The following is a 19,396-nucleotide window of genomic DNA, read 5'->3' as shown; positions in this document are numbered from 1 at the left end:
TTTTTTAATTTATTTTAATTTATTTTTTTGCAGTGTATAGACACAGTCAGGGTCAGCAAAGTGATTTATATTTCTGCTGCAAAACATGACTACAGATTCAGATTCATTTTGAATGCAGTTTGGAATTTATTAAAACTAGCTTAAGCCGTTGTGATTTAGCTCATTTTGCTGTATGACAATTTGGGTAGATCTCCCTGCAGGCCAGTTAGTAAGAGCCGTGCGCCTTTAGCCTTTACTAGCGCTTGTGAAGTGACGTTCAGTGGCCCTTGACCTTTCCAGGGAAACATTTGTTCTGGTGCGAACCCTGTACTCCCCTGGTATGAGATGCATGCCATGGAATAGGCGTTTAGGGTTTCATGCTGAGGGGTCCGTCCTGATTGATGTGCCTAAATTTTATTTTCAGCTCTTTGTGCGGCGGCCAGTGTGAAAAGCGGAGCTTCAGCTGTGGAGCTTGGGAGGGGGTTTGGGTCCGGGGTTAATCGAGTGATGTTTACAACTTCTGTCGCTACGGACTGCTGATGGTTCTGGAACGTTAGTTAGCCTGACCTCTCACCCCGCCTTGCCACCAAGCCCTGGACCCCTCTTTACCTAGTGTAGACGAGTTCAAAAAGGTAAAATAAAACGAATTATGCTGTCATGGATGCCATGTCCTTGTGCCATGAATTCTTCAGATCTCGAGCGGCTGTTGGTGAGATGAGATGGGCTGTCGTGGTGAGTTAGGTGTCATCTGAGTAAACATTGTTTCCTTGCTGCTCTCTCAGACGACACGTCCAGTTGTCCGAATTACAAAGCTCATTTTTAACCTTCCCAGAATAAGATGTAAGTGCCCTCCTCCCCCGTTGTAGGCATTGTTGCACGCACCGTTTGACCCTGTGGTCTTTTGGTTGGGGATTTGCTCCTGATATCACTGGACTTAACAAATAGTCACAGGGCCCAAAGCATATTTTGGGATTTGGGCGCGAGACGCGGTCAGCTTCACATTCCTCACACGAGTTCCTTCAAAAGCTTTGCACCTTTTAATTTAGGCCAGCATCGTGAGTGAGGTGTTATTCTTAACTAATGTCTTCTGCGGACTCTTTTAATGTTGTGTTTGATTTAACAACGCTTGTTTGCTGCCTGTTTCCCCATTCGGCTTACTCAAACGCTTCAGTTTAGCTCTAATGTAATATTCATCTTTCATTGAGATACTGGTTTTACTGTTGATAATGAATAGGTGGAAAGAATTATGTCACCCTGCATGTGTTGAGGTGTCACTCAATTTTCCAATGATGTAGTTCAGTAAACTGTAGAACATAGTGTTACGTTACACCACAGCCTCCTTTGGGAATAAAGCAGAACTGCTTGTTGATTCTGAAGTCAATTAGAACAAAGACAGTTAATTAAAATAAATATTATCCAATTATTGTTGTTGTTATGAATAATTTAGTGTTTTATTTTAAATTTATTTAGACAGTAGGATAGTATTTTAAAATATATTTATGTATTCTCAATTCTTAAAATTCTGGCCAATATATTACAATACATGAAATTAAAATTCAGTTTTGTCTATATAAATTAAACACTACAAACTAAATTATGCATCTTAACATTTGAATGTATAGTTTGAAAAATTAATATTCATTTTAAGATTTTCTAAAAAATTACATTTAATAGGTTTTAAAAAAAATACTAACTTAACGCTTATTTGTGCATATAGTTTATTAATTTTATTTGTTTATCAATTTGAGTACAAGTTAAACTAAATGAAAATAGAATGTTCCCTTGGTAATTAGCTGAAATTAAATTCAAATACATTTAACCTTATCTTTAAATTAAATTTAAATGTACTTTAAAGATAAATTCAATTTAACCCATAAAGGTTATATTTAAATTTTATGTATTTTATTTGAGTTAACTTTAATTTTATTTCAAATAAAAAAAATGTAAAGCTTTCAGTTTAAGTTAACTATAATAACCCTGCTGTCAACCGGCCCAAAATGTTCTCACACTGGCCCCCACTGATGTAAAGGTCTTGTAACCCGTGTCGAGTTTATTTGTGCCGTATGAGAAAATAGAGGGCATCAGTATGTAAATGTATGTGTGTCAGCTCAAGCTCATAATTCAGAAACAAGATCTAATAAATTTTGTTGGGAAATATTGATCAGAGGTATTATGTTGGGGTTTGGGAAGGGTACGCTGTGCTCTTTTTAGTGGGATATTTTTACCTCCAGTTCTAAATGCCAGGCTGGCCGCTGAAGTGATTTTAGGCGGTCGTATTAAATCAGAGAGAGGATTTGCAGTGATATTTTACCCCTTAGAGCTCAGACCCCATGTGATCTGGCCCGTTTGCTTCCACAAGGCCTATGCAGAATGTGTGCACACCTGTGTTGCATAAATGTCTTTATTGACTGTCATTGTACTGTTGTCTTTATGCGTTTGCTGTTGTAACGTCCTTTAGATAATGATTTGCACATTGCCAGAGAGATGACTTTGTTATGCAGTCATCTACCTAAAAAATATGTTTGCATGCTACGAGGGCAGTCCATTTTTGCGTGACCCACTGTGGTTTAAATCTGCCTGTGTGTGTGCGCGCGTGTGTTTTAGATCCTCTGGTCAGAGGATAGAGAGATGACAGCAGACGTATTTCACCCTGACAGTGCAGTGTTGCTGTTGCTATTTCAGGCAGAGGACTGTCATCCTCAAAATGCTTTTCAGCAGGACGCTTTTCAAAACAATCGTCACCAGATACTTTCTTTTACAAGGTTTCTGTACCGCTCCAGGGCTTAAAATGCCTGCTATGATGTGCACCGAAGCCAACAGAAGACCAGATGCCCCCAGCGAGCAAATGGCACCACGGGGCAGGAGGAATGAACTGTTTACGAGAGCAGCCGTAGACTTTTTTTTTTCTCTATAACTATTCCGCCGCCCGCTTGAAATGGTTGGGAAGAGATAAATGAACGTGTTAATGACAGACCTGTCGATTGGGGCGAAAAAGATGAGGGCCTTATGGGTAGACAGGGCCAAACGCTCCTGTCCTGTCAGTCACTGCGATCCGAGCCAGTTGGTTCAGTTCATGGGTGGTATTTTAACACCATTTTAACTTTAGGATGCGCTGCTTGGTATCGCCTTCCATTAAGTGCTTATTGGAGTCAATTTAGAGTAATATGCATTTGCAATGACTTTACTTGCATAAAGTGATGTATTTCCAAATTAAACTGTTAAATTGAATATTAAAATACTTTGAGACTTAATTTAATCCATCAGCATGTAATTAGGTTATGAAAAGTAGGTTTTAATATTATCTTATTTATTCTCATTTATTAATGTCATGTTGTCTTTCACTTTACATTACTGCAAATTTAAATGGAGAACGAATGCATTCATTAGTAACATTAAAAAAAGTGTTTACTGATGCGTCAAGGAAGAACAATTAGTCAGGCGTTTTTACTCCGATGTATGTGACAGAGGCATTAGTGATCTGATGGTAGGCTCCATAATGACCCTCTGCTGACTCTCTATCATGTCACGCTCCAGATGCATCCCCAGGCATGTGACGGAGAGGGTCCGGTCCCCTTTTCCGTCTTACTAACGGGCGGCTTTTGCTCCGACACAGCCGCTAATTCACTGAGCCTTGTAATTACAGTCCACTTTCGTCACTTCTGCTCGCAGTCAGACAAGGAGCTGAGAAAAGGCTAAATGGGGCACTGTTTGCCTGCCGGACAAAAGTACAGAATGTCGAAAACATTTACAGAAGAGTTAGTGCTGTCAGTGTTTCCTGCACTGCTATTTAGAGACAGCGCCATGGCTAAAAAAGTGACATTTTTACTCATTGGTGAGCTTACAGTGTAAATTGAATGTAATGAGCTAAATGGGATAGGGACCCAAAAAACCCATCTTGGGTAAAGAAATAAATAAGCCTTTATTTTGCATCTTCGCTGGCATATTAAAATACACACGACACTATCGTTCAAAGGTTTGGGGTCAGAACTATTGATCTTATTTTTTTTGTTATAAATTTATAATTTTATTCATCAGTAATATGTTAAACTGATCAAAAGAGTCAGTAAAGACATTAATCATGTTTCAAACAACTTCATGACCAAATTAGCATTTTTAACTGAGCCCCAGCTTTTGAACGTCCGATTCACTACCAAAAGACACCTCCGTGAAGTTGGCCCCCCACCCAATGCAAAATGTTGCCAAAATAGTCTCAATCGTTTGTGCTGTAAAATTTTTTGTTTGTGCTGCTTCGGTTTTTAAAATATTAGACATTGAAATTAGGGGTGTAACGATAAATCGAATAATCTAATGCATCGCAATTCTCTCTGAACTCGATTCTGAGCTTAGTTTTAACAGCAGATGGCACTGCATGCTTTAGAAACAGCTTGCTTTCAGTTCCTTACACACACACCACTTGAACTTGAAATAATCATTCATAAAGTTCAAAAAGGTTGAAGCGAATTACAAGAGTGTTCACGGTGAGTTGTTTACATTAATTTTGCATCATAAAAGCAGAGGTGCAAGTACATTTAACCACTCAGTTGAACGCACAAGCGGTCGTCTTCGTGAGTATTTGAGTGTGCAGTTAAAAACTAGCCTAGAGCGCCATCTGCTGTTAAATTAAGTTCAGAATCGATTCAAGGGAGAACCGCGATGCATTAGGAAAATCACAGAATCAATCCATTAATCGATTTATCGTTACACCCTTAATTGAAATTTAGGTAATGATGTCACTCAGCCCCCCACATGCTCCAAATTCACGAAAAATGGTCTTGTTTGTTTGTGCGCCATTTGTGCTGGTTTGTCGTGTGAATTTTCGTTTGTGCTGCTTCGGTTTTTAAGATATTATAATAATATTTAATGCTCTTTTTCTGAGGTAACTCAGCCCCCACATTATATAATGTTTAGTTTGTTAGACATTTGTTACTGAATTTTGAGGCCTAGTTAAATTGGCACATTCACAGCTTTTCTCCCTTAAAAGATTTTTAAAGATAATATTGTTTTAATAAACTATGCAATGAAGCGTCATTTATTGTAAAAACTGTTCAGGTCTGAGAAGGTTTACTCAGAAAACCCATGCTGGCAAAACATCGCTGGACTCCGATGTCAGAGGCTCTGTGCCTTCTGTATGTTTACTCTCAGATGTGTTGGTCGGCATGTGTTTTAAGACGAGCCGTCTCCGCTCTCATTTCTGAGCCATAGTCAAATGACTTGTCTTTCAGCTCTATGGGCCCTCCTCCCCCCAATCTTTTTCTGTTGTCATAATACACCGACATACAGTACAGTGGCTATGGAAACATATACAAACATAATCTAACTCATCACTGTAGCCCCTTTTACGCACTTTTTTTTTTTTTCCTGGTGCCTCTATCCCTCCAATTCTCCTTTTCCCAACTTGTTTGATATCTGTCTGTGTCAGCTTTAGTGGTGCGGCTAAATGAACTGTGTAATACAGTATACAGTTGCATTGCTAAGTAGCTGTAACTTTATGGCTCCCTCTGAAGTAAACTCGCACCTGCTCAAGGTCAGAAACACTCACACAGACAGATGGTGTATCAATTTAAGTGTGGGCTCTAAGGGTACCGCTGGAGAGCCGGGTGCGAAGCACAGGCAGGGAACAAGAGCCAAGTCTCTGTGATCCCACCTAGCGTTCACCTAGTTGAATTATGTATTATGTTTAGTGGTGCTTGCAATGCCACTACTGTTATGGATTTGAACAAACCCTTAACCCTAATATTAAACTTCATGTGCTGTTGTTTTTCTAAAACGTAGACTGTTTACCTAGTAAATGGTAAAATGGGTGAACAAAAGGTATTTCAACATAGAGATATATGAATATCTAAAGTTGCAGTCACACTTGTTCGACGAAATTTGGCAGCCGTTTACGTACGAATCCCCACAGTCAAAAGTGGGGGGAAAAAAGTTGCTCACAAAGAGCAACTTGATGTTGGGCCTTTTTGGCTTCTAAATTTCACAGAAATGTTGCTAATGTGACTGCACCTTCAGGTACATTATGGGCTCTTTTCACTTGGGCAAAGTAAGCAGCTACTCAGAACACCCTTAAACACTGAGAACAGAACATGTAGCAACACTTTGGCAGTGACTTTTGCACTGGCAAGTACTTATATATTCTTCTACAAGTCTAGTCTATATCGTGATCCAGTTTTGAAAATGCAAAAATGGAAGGCACACCAGCAGCAAACCACACATAACAGATGTTTAATCCTGCTTAATTAGTTGTATGTTTCTGTGTGTTTTGGGGTGACCTTGGCTATGTTGGTTAATGCCGACAGCTATTTTGTTATTACTCAGACCTGACCTCCTACTTCCCTCTGGGAGGCATGTTACACCTCATAAAGCATGCTTAAGTCCTGCTCCAGTTTCAAGGAGTGGAGCTTCCCGTGCTCTGAAATAGCCTCGTCCTTGTCCCTCTGAGGGCTTGGGTTTGGCTATGGTGTGTGTGTGTGTTTGTGTGCGCTGAGGGGCATGAATCCTGGTGTCTTGCTCGATTGCTGTTGACAGGCTGCAGTGTGTCCCTGTCTCTTTGAGGCCTCAGATTAGCGCCCCTTATTCTCCTGCCGAAACCCCCACCTGTCTGAGTCCCTCTCCCATAGAGGTCACCCTGCATGCCGGCACAGCGGCTATGGGGTGTATGTTTAAGGCTGGACACCCTGAGTAAACAGTCACTGTTATCATGACACTTCAGATATGTACAGTCTCTCTGTCTACCTGTTACTGTCTGCAGTGGGTTTATGGGACAGATTTGTCACCTTTCTTTTATCATTTTTGAGGCCACTTACAAAGAGTTCTAAAATAGAGTTGACAGGAAATTATGATGAAATAAATATTGTAATGCAAAGGAATATTCTTTTATAAATCAGAATTTGTTCATATTCCAATTATGAATGTCTCATGTAAGGCAAAATTCTGGTTTTGAGAATTCCAAATATGACAGTTATATTCCAAATAAGGATTTAACATGACAAAAAAAAAAAGGAATACAGGCAGTATGTATGTTAAATCCTTATTTGGAATATACACTGATGGAATACTAATTTTTATCTGTGTTTTATTCTAAGTTTTATTCTATAATAAAATGAATAAACTACCTTTTTAAGATTTAGATTTTTATTTTTAAATGAATACTTGTATATTCAGCAAGGATTTCTTAAATTGATCAAAATTGACAGTAAAGCTGCAGTCCGTAACTTTTTTTTGGTTAAAAATGATCCAAAATCTATATTTGAGCAAGTACATAACCAGCCAGTGTGCAAAACTATTGCCTTACTTTAGCCCAATTCACAACTGTTATCTTATAATAATAATAATAATAATAATAATAATGTTTTCTAATTTGAGTGGTACAGGTAGGTTTTCGCTGGAAATTCAAGCATGGCACTGCGTCATTACGTCACATCTGTAAACATAAAGAAGTTGTCCCGGCTAGTAGGCTATAGCACATGCGGATGTTGCAGGTGGATCTTCGTTTATAGCCTTTTCTCACAGCAGCTGGAATAATTAAATGTAGCATTTTGATTGCTCATTGTAATCCAGAAAGTATTATGTGTTTATGAAACACATGTGAATGAAATTAAATTATATTCCAGTTTTAAATGTGCTTCTGATTACAGATAGCCTAAGTTTATACAAGATTTGTATTTTAAAGAAAATTAGTTTGAAGGGAGCATAGTTTGCTTTTTGGGTTAAAAGAATTTCTTAATATGATATTCGAATGATATGACACTTAGATTAAACTGTACAGAAATTGAAATCTACGGTTTGATGTGATATGAGCTAACTGATCTTTAGATTAAATCACCATTGGTAGCGCGATTTTATGGTAATGCTTTTTTACTCGGTTGGTCAGAACAAACGTAACTTGCTTGTTCAGATGACAATATCCGGTGAAAATTCTTATTTGGGTCATTTATTCCAAGATGTAGGCTAGAATCTGTGATCACGAAGTACTGTAAACTGCCACGCATTCACCTCAAAACATTAGATTCATCCGTGCTGGAGCCGTGCCAGAGCACAACCCCATGCAAGCAAGATAATTCCACAAGTAACTGCAATTCCAGGTTTTCAAACATAGATGGCGACAAAGAGGCAAAACGTACGAACTGCAGCTTTAAAGACAAATCTATTTCAAATAAATGCTGTTGTATGTGTTTTCCATGAAATCTATTTCAAATAAATTATTTTTATTTATTAATTTTTTTTGCACTAAGAGCATTTAATGCATTTGAATGTGCTATTCATTAAAGAATCTAAAAAAATGTACCATGGTATCTGTGAAAATAAATTTAAACTGCAAAACTGTTTTCAGTAGTGAAAATAAGAAATGTTTGAATAATTTCTTAAGGATCAGTTATTTTTAAATTGTAATGATATTTCACAATATTACTGTGTTTTCCTTTTACTAGGGTTGTTCCGATTCCGATACTAGTGTCAGAAATTCCACCAATACCACACAAAATTCTGGCATCGGTATCGGCAAGTACTTGAACCCATGTACCGATCCGATACATTATTTTAAATGAAGAAAACATAATTTAAATAAGAAAGAGGAGTACCTTTTTATTTGGTTAAAATGTAAGTTAATTGCTGCTTTAATAAGCTAAAGGATTGATTCATATCATTCCATATTGTAAAACTAAAATACCTTTTTCAGTTTACAGTGTTAGATTTGTGGCTGCATTTGAAGTTCTTTTTCACTTAAGAAAAATATTACTGTCAAGTGTATGTCAGATAATAAAAATACTTTAGTTCACTGTATATATTTATTCATGTTTTATTAAGGGATACGTCTGAAGCACACCATAAAATAATTCTATCAGTTCATACAGCTGCAGTGTTTCCCCTACCATTACTTTAGCCCCCCCCCCCCAATGGCACCCCCGCCCCCCTTGAAGGTCAAGTTAATTTTATTTAATTTTATTTTCTCTATAGCTCCAGACCACAAAAGAAGTCATTCAATGTTACCTTCCCTATAGAACAGGTCTATACCTTGTTCTTTTATTCAACCAACTAAATAGCCTTATGTTATTTATCTTATTTACATGACGGCATGTCATTTCTGTCTCTACATTACATGGTCGCGCTCTCTGTATCGCGCGCACAGCGGAGTTCCGCCCCGGTTCGCGCGCGCACACACACGCACACACACACACACACACACACACACACACGTAAACGCACACACAAGTGAGCACAATCCCCCTCCTTTTTGTAAATATTAAGCCGAAAAATTACTATTTAAATATGACTTCTGCGTGTCTCTGTGCAGGGGCGGAGCCAGACATTATAAACATCCGGGGCTTAGCCCAAATGTTGTTGCCCATTTGGGTGAACTAATCCTAATGTTTAGCTGACAAATGTGCTTAAGTTGAATCATGCAATAACGGGGTGGTCTAACTGCAAATCAAGGATCTCCAACAATCCCATTTAAATATGGGCTTCAGTTATTCTGAAGTGAATACATGAGGCCAACAGAAGAACATTTACTGTATTTATATTAGATTTCTTAAGGGAGTAGCATTAAAAAGATAAGCAGTGGCATACAGGGCCGTACGCAGGATTTTATAAATACTGAGGTCCCTAAATGGAGATTGTTAGGGGGGTTGGGGGGCATGCTCCCCCGAGAAAATTTAGATTTTCCTGACTTACATGTGTGCATTTTAAGATGTTTTAAGGCTCATAAATTGGATAATAATATAGGTTTAAAACCAAGTCAGTGGGCAGTAGTAGCATAAATTATTTTTCAAGATTTCACAGATTCTTAAACATGAGAATCAGATTAAATGTTGCAATGAATGATCCACGCTACAAACTGGAAATAGAGAAGATATAGTTTGTTTGTTTATGAATTTAATAAACTCAAGTTTATTACCAACTATCCTGGTAGCCTTCAGTAAAATCAAGTGTCTAAAATGATTAAACACAAATATTATTTTTTTATATTTTTAATTCACACTAACAGAAATTAATCTTTTCCAATAATTTTAAACAGATTTTTACATTTTATGGGCAGTTTTACCTTTATAAAGCCATTTTTTTTCTAAAAGTGCCCATTGTCTTTTGAGTCAAATTCTTACATTTCATCAGTGAAGAATAATAAGACATTTGGGCTGTTACCAAGCAAATGAAATCAACGCAGAAGCTGCATCTGAAGGGGCATTTTAGATATATTTACACACTGTTTAATGCAAGACATGAACGCATTTAACTGCAATTACAAATGCATAAATAATGTTTTGATATATTAAACATAAAATGTTAAATACTATTATTTTAAATGATTTAAAACATGAAAAAATCGGGGAAAAAATCAAAATGTGAAATTAAAACCTCCAGTAGGTGGCAGCAAATCATTGTTAATAAGTGAGTCACTGCGATTGAACCAAATCATTTAAACAGTTGATTCATTCAGGAACGAAACACCATCATGTTGCTCAGAGACTCAAAGTGCTGTGGCTTTGTTTGAAATGATTTGGTTAATTTCAAACAATGGGGGAATAGAGCAAAAACAGCCAATATGGTGTCTAAAACGTAAGTCTCTTGATATTAGAATATTATTTATTGAACCGTTGTATAAAATCAATATCACATTTGTATCCATGCTCATTTTATTTAAGAACAAACGGCACTCTTCGTGTGATATTTATTAACAAAATATACATTTTCTGCCCCCTTATCTTTAATTATGTGATCATTCTTAATGCATATTAATAGACTGAATCATGCAGTGAAAGAAGGCACTCTAGCTTTAAATACGTAAGCGCACAAAGTTAGTCTAGCCAGACTTCATGTAGTCGCGCATGGGTGCACTCTGTAGTTGTTTTATTTGGTTTTTGCCATATACTCGATAATGTCATGTCTCTCGAGTTCAGTATTTGCGCTAAACATGCGCAGATTTGGTTTGCATGAGCTTGCCCAAGACATTAATAAGTGAACATAATTTACAAAAAGTAACCCGCTAGGTAAAAATGCTTGAGGTGAATGAGATGAGACGAGTGACGTGCTGAGTGATTCACAGGAGGCGTGGCTATGTAGGACTGCAGTGTGTAACAAACCCAAAAGATTTGGGGCTCTTGAAAAAACATTCAGGGCTCGAGCCCCAGAAACCACCCCCCCGCTCCGCCCCTGTCTCTGTGTTAATGTATGGCGCAGACACGCAGGTTTGTTCACTACTCATACAGAAGCCCGCGTGACGCTTGCCGTCTCACTAAATGAGGACATAAACACATGAACAATATCTCCAGAACTGCTCTGAGAGTCACTTCATGAGAATTTGACCGTTTCATTTGAGAAAAACTATCCTCATATCATATACACACAGAAATGTAAAGGTATTCACGGCAACCCGTCAAAATAAAAGTTTGGTTTCACTTGAAGACATTGGGCAGAAATATATTACTGTTGTTCAGTAGAACGTAAGTAATGGGCAACTACTACTAAAACTATTAAAATCTTATCTATAAGGAATAATCATACAATGTCTTCAATGTTATTATCAATATTAAATCCCCTTTATTTTTAAATTAAAGGAATGTTTTTATGTCGGGAAAAAAACGTTCAGTAGTTCATTCATAGTTCATTCGTTCAGTTACGGGAAAATTTCATTATCTTGTAAACCTTTTTTTTTTTTTTTTTAACTTCAATATTGATTGTAATCAGAAAGTGACATGTAAATACAGTCAGCTGGGAGCTGTGATTTGAACCTTTGTTTCCCAAATAGGCACCATGACTCTGACCACTAAGCCTTTTTTCCCCCTCCTTTTTTAGCCTTTGTTTATTTTTTCTTTTGCCTCTTATGTATTCTTTTTTTCTTGCGCTACACTTTTACCTCCCTCTGTCTGCCCTTCATTTTTTCCTTTTGTCTCTCTTTTTTTCTGACAGCTGTGGTTTGCATGGCTCTCCCTCTGCAGCTGGACAACCCTCCCCTTCTCTCACTCTCTCTCTTTTTCTCGTCATGCAGTCCAGTGGTGATTAAGACTATTAGGCCTTATAATGACTCTGCTGGTGTGTGGGTTTGGAGCCCCATTTCAGTGCAGCTAATAGACCTCTTAGCCAATTATCCTCCATTTAGAAGCAAATCACAGAGGCTTTTTCTCTCCCCCTTTGATAAATGTTGAATTACTGAATAGATTTGCTAATTAAATTCTTTGTGTTTTGCATGTGCGAGTCCTCATGTTCGTGTGTTTGAGTTTACGCATGTCCGCTTTTTTCCCCCGTAGTATTTCTTGCTGATAAATGTATATTCGCTGAAGTGAGTGGGTTTGTTTGACGTTCCAGTTTGACCGATTTGAAATTGATATTGTTCTCTACTTGCTGTGTTTAGTGTTTATTGTGTTTCCCGAGTGACATGCGGTCTTTTGTCTCCCGCAGATTTTGATGCACACCAAAGAAATGGTGCAGAGGGTGAGTCATGATTGGTGTATGTTACAGTAATAATTAAGCGGCACTTGCCGTGTTTGTTATTTGTAAGCCGTGCGTGGGTTTGACGGTTTACGGTTCTCCCTCAGATGAATCTGGAGGTCATATACGGGGATACCGACTCCATCATGATCAACACCAACAGTACCAATCTGGAGGAGGTCTTCAAACTGGGAAACAAGGTAAGGTTTTGGGTGGAAGGGGGGGGGATCTGCACGTCTCACAGAAAAATGCATTATTGGATTTTTAAAGCTTGAATGAGTCTGACATTAATGATTGAGACTTCACTGACAGTCAGGAGAAAATTAAACCAATCATTCAGCAATTGAATAAATGTGTGTGTGTGTGTGTGTGTGTGTGTAGGTGAAAAGCGAGGTGAATAAACTCTATAAGCTTCTGGAGATTGACATTGACGGTGTGTTTAAGTCCCTTCTGCTGCTGAAGAAGAAGAAATACGCAGCACTGATGGTTGAGCCTCAGGGAGATGGCAAATACACCACAAAACAAGAGCTCAAAGGCCTGGACATTGTGCGCAGAGACTGGTGTGACCTGGCCAAAGAGTGTGGCAAGTCAGTGCACTGAACTACAGATTATTAGCCCTATATGTCCTTTATAAAGACAATAATGTAGTAATCTTTCTTGATCTACTTGAAGCTCCTGACACCAAGACAAATTCCTTGTGTGTGAAAATGCACATGGCAACAAAGCTATTTCTGATTCTGTATATAGTCTTTTGTAATACTGTTGTGATTTGTGATTTATATGATCCTTTTCCCTTTCATCTAGTTATGTGATTGGTCAGATTCTGTCAGACCAGAACCGTGACACCATCGTAGAGAACATTCAGAAACATCTGATTGAGGTTGGAGAGAAGGTGGCCAATGGCAGTATTCCACTCAATATGTTTGAGATACACAAGGTAAAGGACTGAATTAGAAACAGGCTTTTCGCAGATTGGTTCGGCTATGAATAAGGAAAATATCTAAACTACTAGTTAAAAGACTGAAAAACCTTAACCGCTCAAAATGAAAAAAACAAATGGTGTTGTGGTAATTATGTAGTGACTGAAATCGCTTAAATACTATTCAGAGGTTTGAAAAAAAAAAAAAGTTAAAAACAATAATATTGTGAAATATTGCAATTGAAAATTTTATATTTTAAAATGCAATTTATTCATGTGATGGCAAAGCTGAATTTTCAGCAGCCATTATTCCATTCTTCAGTATCACATGATCCTTTAGAAATCATTCTAATATACTATTATTATTATTATTATTATTATTATTATTATGATCAATGTTGAAAAATGGTTGTTCCTTAATTTTTTTTTAAATGATACATTTTTTTCAGGATTCTATGAATATGAAGTTTAAGTGAGCAGCTTTTATTTGAAGCAAAAATAATGTATTACACTAACTTCATAAATGTGATTTTATTATTTCTAAAAAGTAATATATGTTTCATATGTTTGTTTATTTAGTTAGTTGTGTAAAGATGGGCACAAAACTCATTTAAAATGAGGAGAGTTCAAACCACTTAAAAAGCTTCAATAACTGATTTTTTTTAAGGTCATGGGAACAATTTCATGACTGTCTCATGAAGTGTGTTCAAGGCAATAAGTTTTTTTTTTTTTTTTCTCTCTTTCAGTCCCTGACAAAGGATCCTCAGGACTACCCTGACAAGAAGAGTCTCCCCCATGTCCATGTTGCCCTCTGGATCAACTCCCAGGGTGGGAAGAAGGTTAAAGCGGGTGACACTGTTTCTTATGTCATCTGTCAGGTGAGTGACCAGTGTATTTGTACGTCTGACTCTACAATTTTGCTGTAAACCAACACAAACCTTTCCCCGCTGCCTGTGCTTTCCTCTGTTAGGACGGTTCAAACTTGGCAGCCAGTCAGAGGGCGTATGCCCTGGAACAGCTACAGAAACAGCCGGGACTCAGCCTGGACACACAGTACTACCTGTCCCAGCAGGTGCACCCTGTGGTGGGCCGAATCTGTGAGCCTATCGAAGGCATTGATGCAGTGCTTATTGCTACATGGCTTGGTGAGGCGATCTGTCTGGATCAGTATTGATTATATTTTGCCAGAAAGGACATCTGAATTAGGATCAGTTTCCCTTTTTTGCTCATTTCATTTTCATTTCATCTTGCTCATGATGATCTGCATATATTATAGTATAGATATTGAATTTTTTATTTATTTTTTTTTTCCTCACTGTAATCTCTGGACGTATTTTAACTGCGGTTGTGAAAAATAATGAAGCTTTTTAGTTAATTTAATTTAATTTTATGTATTTAGGTATTTGTTTTTATTCATTAAAAAACATTAATTCTGAACATATTTTAACTGATGCAAGATAAGTCATTAATTGAAATTTTTTACATTTGTTTTTATTTATTTTTTTAATATTAAGGTTATATGTTTACATGGTGTGTAAACATGTTAATTTTAGAGCATTAAAAATATCAAGAGTATATGTATGTATGTATGTATATATATATATATATATATATATATATATATATATATATATATATATATATATATATATATATATATATATATATATATATTTGTTCTCTTTCCTAGCAGCTGAGATCCCATTTACCCCAGATGGAAATTCAGTTTCTTTAAAAAGTGCATGAACCCTTGCCATTCTGTCTCCATGACAACAGACCCTGGTTGTTTGGTATCCTGACGTTAGGTCCAAAACTCAGACACTAATTCAATCTCCTCACCGTGTCGCCAGAACCAAGTAGCTGGTTTTCTTTAATTACTTAACTGTTAGCAACACATTTACGCCACATTTGCTTCCAGAATATCCTGATCAACTGCTTTTCAAGTAGTCATGTAAAACAGTCTCACAATACACACAACATTCAGTGTCCATTCCTAACTGCAGTTCACGCACCACCCTGTTCCCTTGACCGCAGTGTGTGTGTGTGTGTGTGTGTGAGAGACATGCAGCATGTGTACCTGTAGATGGCAGCAGCACTCGGGCGTCAGTGGGTTTGGATCCTCAGAGACGGCGGTTAATCCCCGAAGTCTCATAGTCAACACTTACTTATGTGCTCATTTATTCACTTAGCCAAATTACCCAGGGGGACGTAGGCTGTTTTTCCGTGCTCTAGTAGTGTTCGGTGTCACCTGGGGGGATTAAATGGAGATTCAGCTGCTGTCTCTTAATGATTTGATGATCTCAGCTGCCTGGGAAAAATCGGATAGCTGTGCTTTCTCTACCCCTCCTCTTTCCCCTTATTATGTTTCCAGTTTATTCTTATCGTTCGCTAGTCTCCCTCCTCTTGCCTCCTGCAGCCGTGCCACCTTCTCTTTCTCTCTGTCCCTCTATCCTCTTTCAGCTTTTCCCTTTACCCCTCTTTCCATCACTGTCCATAAATACATCCATGGGGAAGTCTGAGCCTGGACGTCACTATTACTAACACTTTTAACAATTACATTTCAACCTAGAATGTCACAAACTTGCACTGCTGACTTTTTTGTGTTTATTTACATAGCTGTTTCCTTTGCTATTTGATGCTAAATATGGAGCTTGTGGGTTGAGTGTTTTTTTTTTCTTTTAAGAGATTCACAACTTGAACTTTTCTTTACCTACTTGTCCAGGGCTCGACCCAAGTCACTTCCGAGCTCAACAACAGCAGCAACGTGAGGACGAAGTGGACAATTTTCTGGGTGCTCCGGCCCAGCTTACTGACGAAGAGCGCTACCGTGATTGCGAGAGGTTTACTTTCACTTGCCCTGACTGTGGTACCGAAAACATCTACGACAACGTGTTTGAAGGGGCGGTGAGTTATCAGCCCTCATATTCACATCCATTAGCAGACCTGATCTTATCGGTCAGCAAAATGCCAAGCAGTCCATCCCGATTCATGCATTTCTCACCGTTCAATTGCGTCCTACCTTAACTTCCTGTTAAATATTGTGTAATGACAGGTAACAATAAATTTAAGCGGCGCAGGTGATTACTTCCTCTGCTTCAGGCTTTTACCGGCCTATTAATTTCAGAGCCACACACTTTATTTATAGAGGCTTGGCAGAGCTGGGCAGGGGGGAGAGAGGTTTTGCCGGGGTATATTCCTGGAGCTCTTCAGTACACAGGATGTCCGTCATACTCCAGGCCGAGGTCAGCGGGGGCTAGAGGAGCGTGTGTAATCTGCCTCTAATTAAGGGTCCGCACACACGCACATGCTCATGCACAGCTTTCTCTTGTCCAAGACTCATAAAAAGTGACATTGACCCCCCCTCTCCACTGGGCTGATCTCTGTCCTCCTAGCTGTTTAGAGATTTTGCATGCTCCAGGCCAGGGAAGGCTTGGAATTCTGGGAAAAACTGGTTGGCATTTATGCGCACTATAACTTAGAAATGCGTTACAAGCCCTAATGGACTTTTATCAGGGTAAACACGATATTTAAACTGACGTGAATGAAAACAAGGTTTTTGTAACTGTTTTGTTTGGTTTTGTTTTGCACGTTTTTAGGAAACATGGGTTTTATTGTGTGTGTGATTTCCTACAGGGTTGATTCTGGAACAGATGGCACCCGCAGTACCCAACTAAACAACTTTGTTGTTTATTTCATGCCAAAAATGACTTTTGAATTAGGTTCAGTCCCCCCTTTTCCCAATTTCTATTGTCCTGAAGAGTAACTCCAGTACAGATCTTAGATTAATCATCCCGATCTCACGGCAATTCATACATTTTTGACAAGGTGGCTAATTCGTACAAATTCGTCATACCTCACTTGTGCGAATTCATACAATTTGTGAAAAATCGTACGTATTTTACGGGTGGCAAATTCGTAGGGATTCGTACAAAGGACCACACCTAACCCCGCCCCTAAACTTAATTGTCATAGAAATCATACAAAATCATACAAGTTAGGTTGTATGATCTAGCCACCATGTAAAATATGTACGATTTGGCCATGAAATAGCGTTGGATTAATTACTTTCTACTTCACTGAAAGTGGATACATTTTAACTAACTTTTTGAAAATGATAAACAAACCATTTATTTTAGTTTTTTTACCATTACTGCAAAACTTTGAAACTCTTGTTACAGTTATGTATCTTTAACTACTATTACCATTTAATTAATTGTTGTTGTTGTTGTTGTTTTTTTTGTTTATTACAGTATTTTAACATTTCTCTGTTTGGTTCGATTGGATCATATCCAGTGGTTCAGTGTCCAAATACATAATCTAGGCTGATTCAGTAAGAAAGTGAGTTGTCTGATTCACCAGGCAGTTCAACTGAGTCATTAAGAAACCACAACTGAGTGCTTTGTTCACAAATTGGGCAGCTCTGTGTGCTCACTTAAAAATATTTAACCATAGTGCTGCAGATTTATCTACGAAACGGAGGCACTTCTGAATAGTAGCGCAAGAAACATTGAAGCCATTGAACAGACTATACTTAGCCTATATTTTTCACTGCCTTGTTTTCATATTCAGCATGGCGTCTACCCTGACTAAGCTCTATTGGTGTTTTTACAAATCCATATCCAGTGTACACTGTAAAGCATGTGGTACCACGTGTATGTTTCGTTGATGAATAAACAAGCTTGTTACGTGTACTACCGATAAGGTATCTAATAATTAGGAGTACAGAGTTATAGCGGAGCTCTGGTTAAAGGGAGTGCGCTGTTGAAAGGAAGGCTTGAAAGAACAGCCTTGACTCACAGTCACTGCAGATCATTCTGTTATCAGAGCCGGCCGTGGAGAGAGGGAGGAGGACAACAGGAATGCAAACAGACGGTACTAGACAGTATTTGCATAGACACATGGTTCCCCCTTAAAGTGGCGCTCAGTGAGAGATGTAAAGATCATAAAAACGCTAATGGCTCGCAGCGACTACCGGAGAGTGAATTGAGCGGCGCTTCACCACTGCCGTACCATAAAAGCAAGAGCGATGTGTTTGTGTGAGACAGTGAGCTTGAGCAAGTGTGCTGACGCATTAGCTGCACACGCACACACACACACACAGCTTATTTGAGGCATAATGAGCACCATAAACAGCTCTGCCAGTGCCCATGTGAGGTTAGATTGAAGGGATATCAGGCTACAGTAGTTTTTATCCACTGTTTAACTACAATTGTTGCCACTGTTTCTCAATGGGAGGTCTGGGGCCTTTTAGATGTAGAAAAGCTGGCAAAGCTTGCAAATCATCTGCGCAGTATGGCATTTGTTACTTTCTGTCACCCAGATACACAGCTGAAAGCTTAATGCAGTGCCATTTTTGCTCCTGTGTGTTTCTTTTCCCAACCTGGATACCCTAGAGCCTTGGTCTGAGGGCACTGACTTTATATTTTTAGTATGTTTGAATGCCTAATAGGTCAGGTCTAATAGCCTTTAAAAGCTTCTTTGGGCAATGCCAGTCAACAGGATAAATGCCCTGATTATGTTTTTTTGTGTGTGTATGTGTGTGGGCTTGTGTGTCGTGATCAAATGCTGTGTTAAAAGTGAATTTATTTGTTTCCAGGGGAGCACCTTACAGCCCAGCCTGAAGAATTGCTGCCATATCCCTTGTCGGGGCAGCCCAATTGAGCATCCTATTCAAATTAGCAACAAACTGCAACTGGACATTCGCCGCCACATCAGGAGGTACTACAGTGTGAGTATGAACAAATGCTTCTCGTAATGCACCACCTGTGTGTTCCGGATTGGCCACTGCAGGTGTAGTGGATAAGGTGTCACGTAATAAGGAGCCATGTAACTAATAAATGGCTATTTGCACAGAGTTTTGCAAATCGCTGGAGAAAATTCTCACCAAATGTGTTCAGACATCTGACCATAGAATTAACCATTAGACCACTGAATTAAATTACAGTTACTTATGAAAATGTTAACGATTACAAAGGGGTTTACATTTGAATATTTACTCACATCCACATACAGATTTAATTGATTTCTTTCCCAAATTGCACTGACTACTCTGAGACATACGGCCCTATGATTTCCGCGATG

At 38.4% G+C, this 19,396-nt stretch overlaps 1 protein-coding gene across 2 annotated transcripts in view; it reads left to right on the top strand.

Moving 5' to 3' along the window:
- The window catches only part of pola1 (polymerase (DNA directed), alpha 1), a 55,480-nt gene that overhangs the window by 11,605 nt on the left and 24,479 nt on the right, over positions 1–19,396 (top strand). For both annotated transcript variants that reach the window (XM_058765793.1, XM_058765792.1), the window contains exons 27-34: positions 12,367–12,399; positions 12,504–12,596; positions 12,778–12,983; positions 13,201–13,333; positions 14,062–14,193; positions 14,286–14,460; positions 16,038–16,219; positions 18,912–19,043. In XM_058765793.1, the coding sequence (XP_058621776.1) occupies positions 12,367–12,399; positions 12,504–12,596; positions 12,778–12,983; positions 13,201–13,333; positions 14,062–14,193; positions 14,286–14,460; positions 16,038–16,219; positions 18,912–19,043 (1,086 nt within the window). The remainder of the gene's footprint in view (positions 1–12,366; positions 12,400–12,503; positions 12,597–12,777; positions 12,984–13,200; positions 13,334–14,061; positions 14,194–14,285; positions 14,461–16,037; positions 16,220–18,911; positions 19,044–19,396) is intronic.

Source organism: Onychostoma macrolepis, chromosome 24, assembly GCF_012432095.1.
Source record: "Onychostoma macrolepis isolate SWU-2019 chromosome 24, ASM1243209v1, whole genome shotgun sequence".
Lineage (NCBI taxonomy): Eukaryota > Metazoa > Chordata > Actinopteri > Cypriniformes > Cyprinidae > Onychostoma > Onychostoma macrolepis.
The sequence above is the reverse complement of the archived record's forward strand: the minus strand, read 5'-3'. Positions and strand labels throughout refer to the sequence as shown.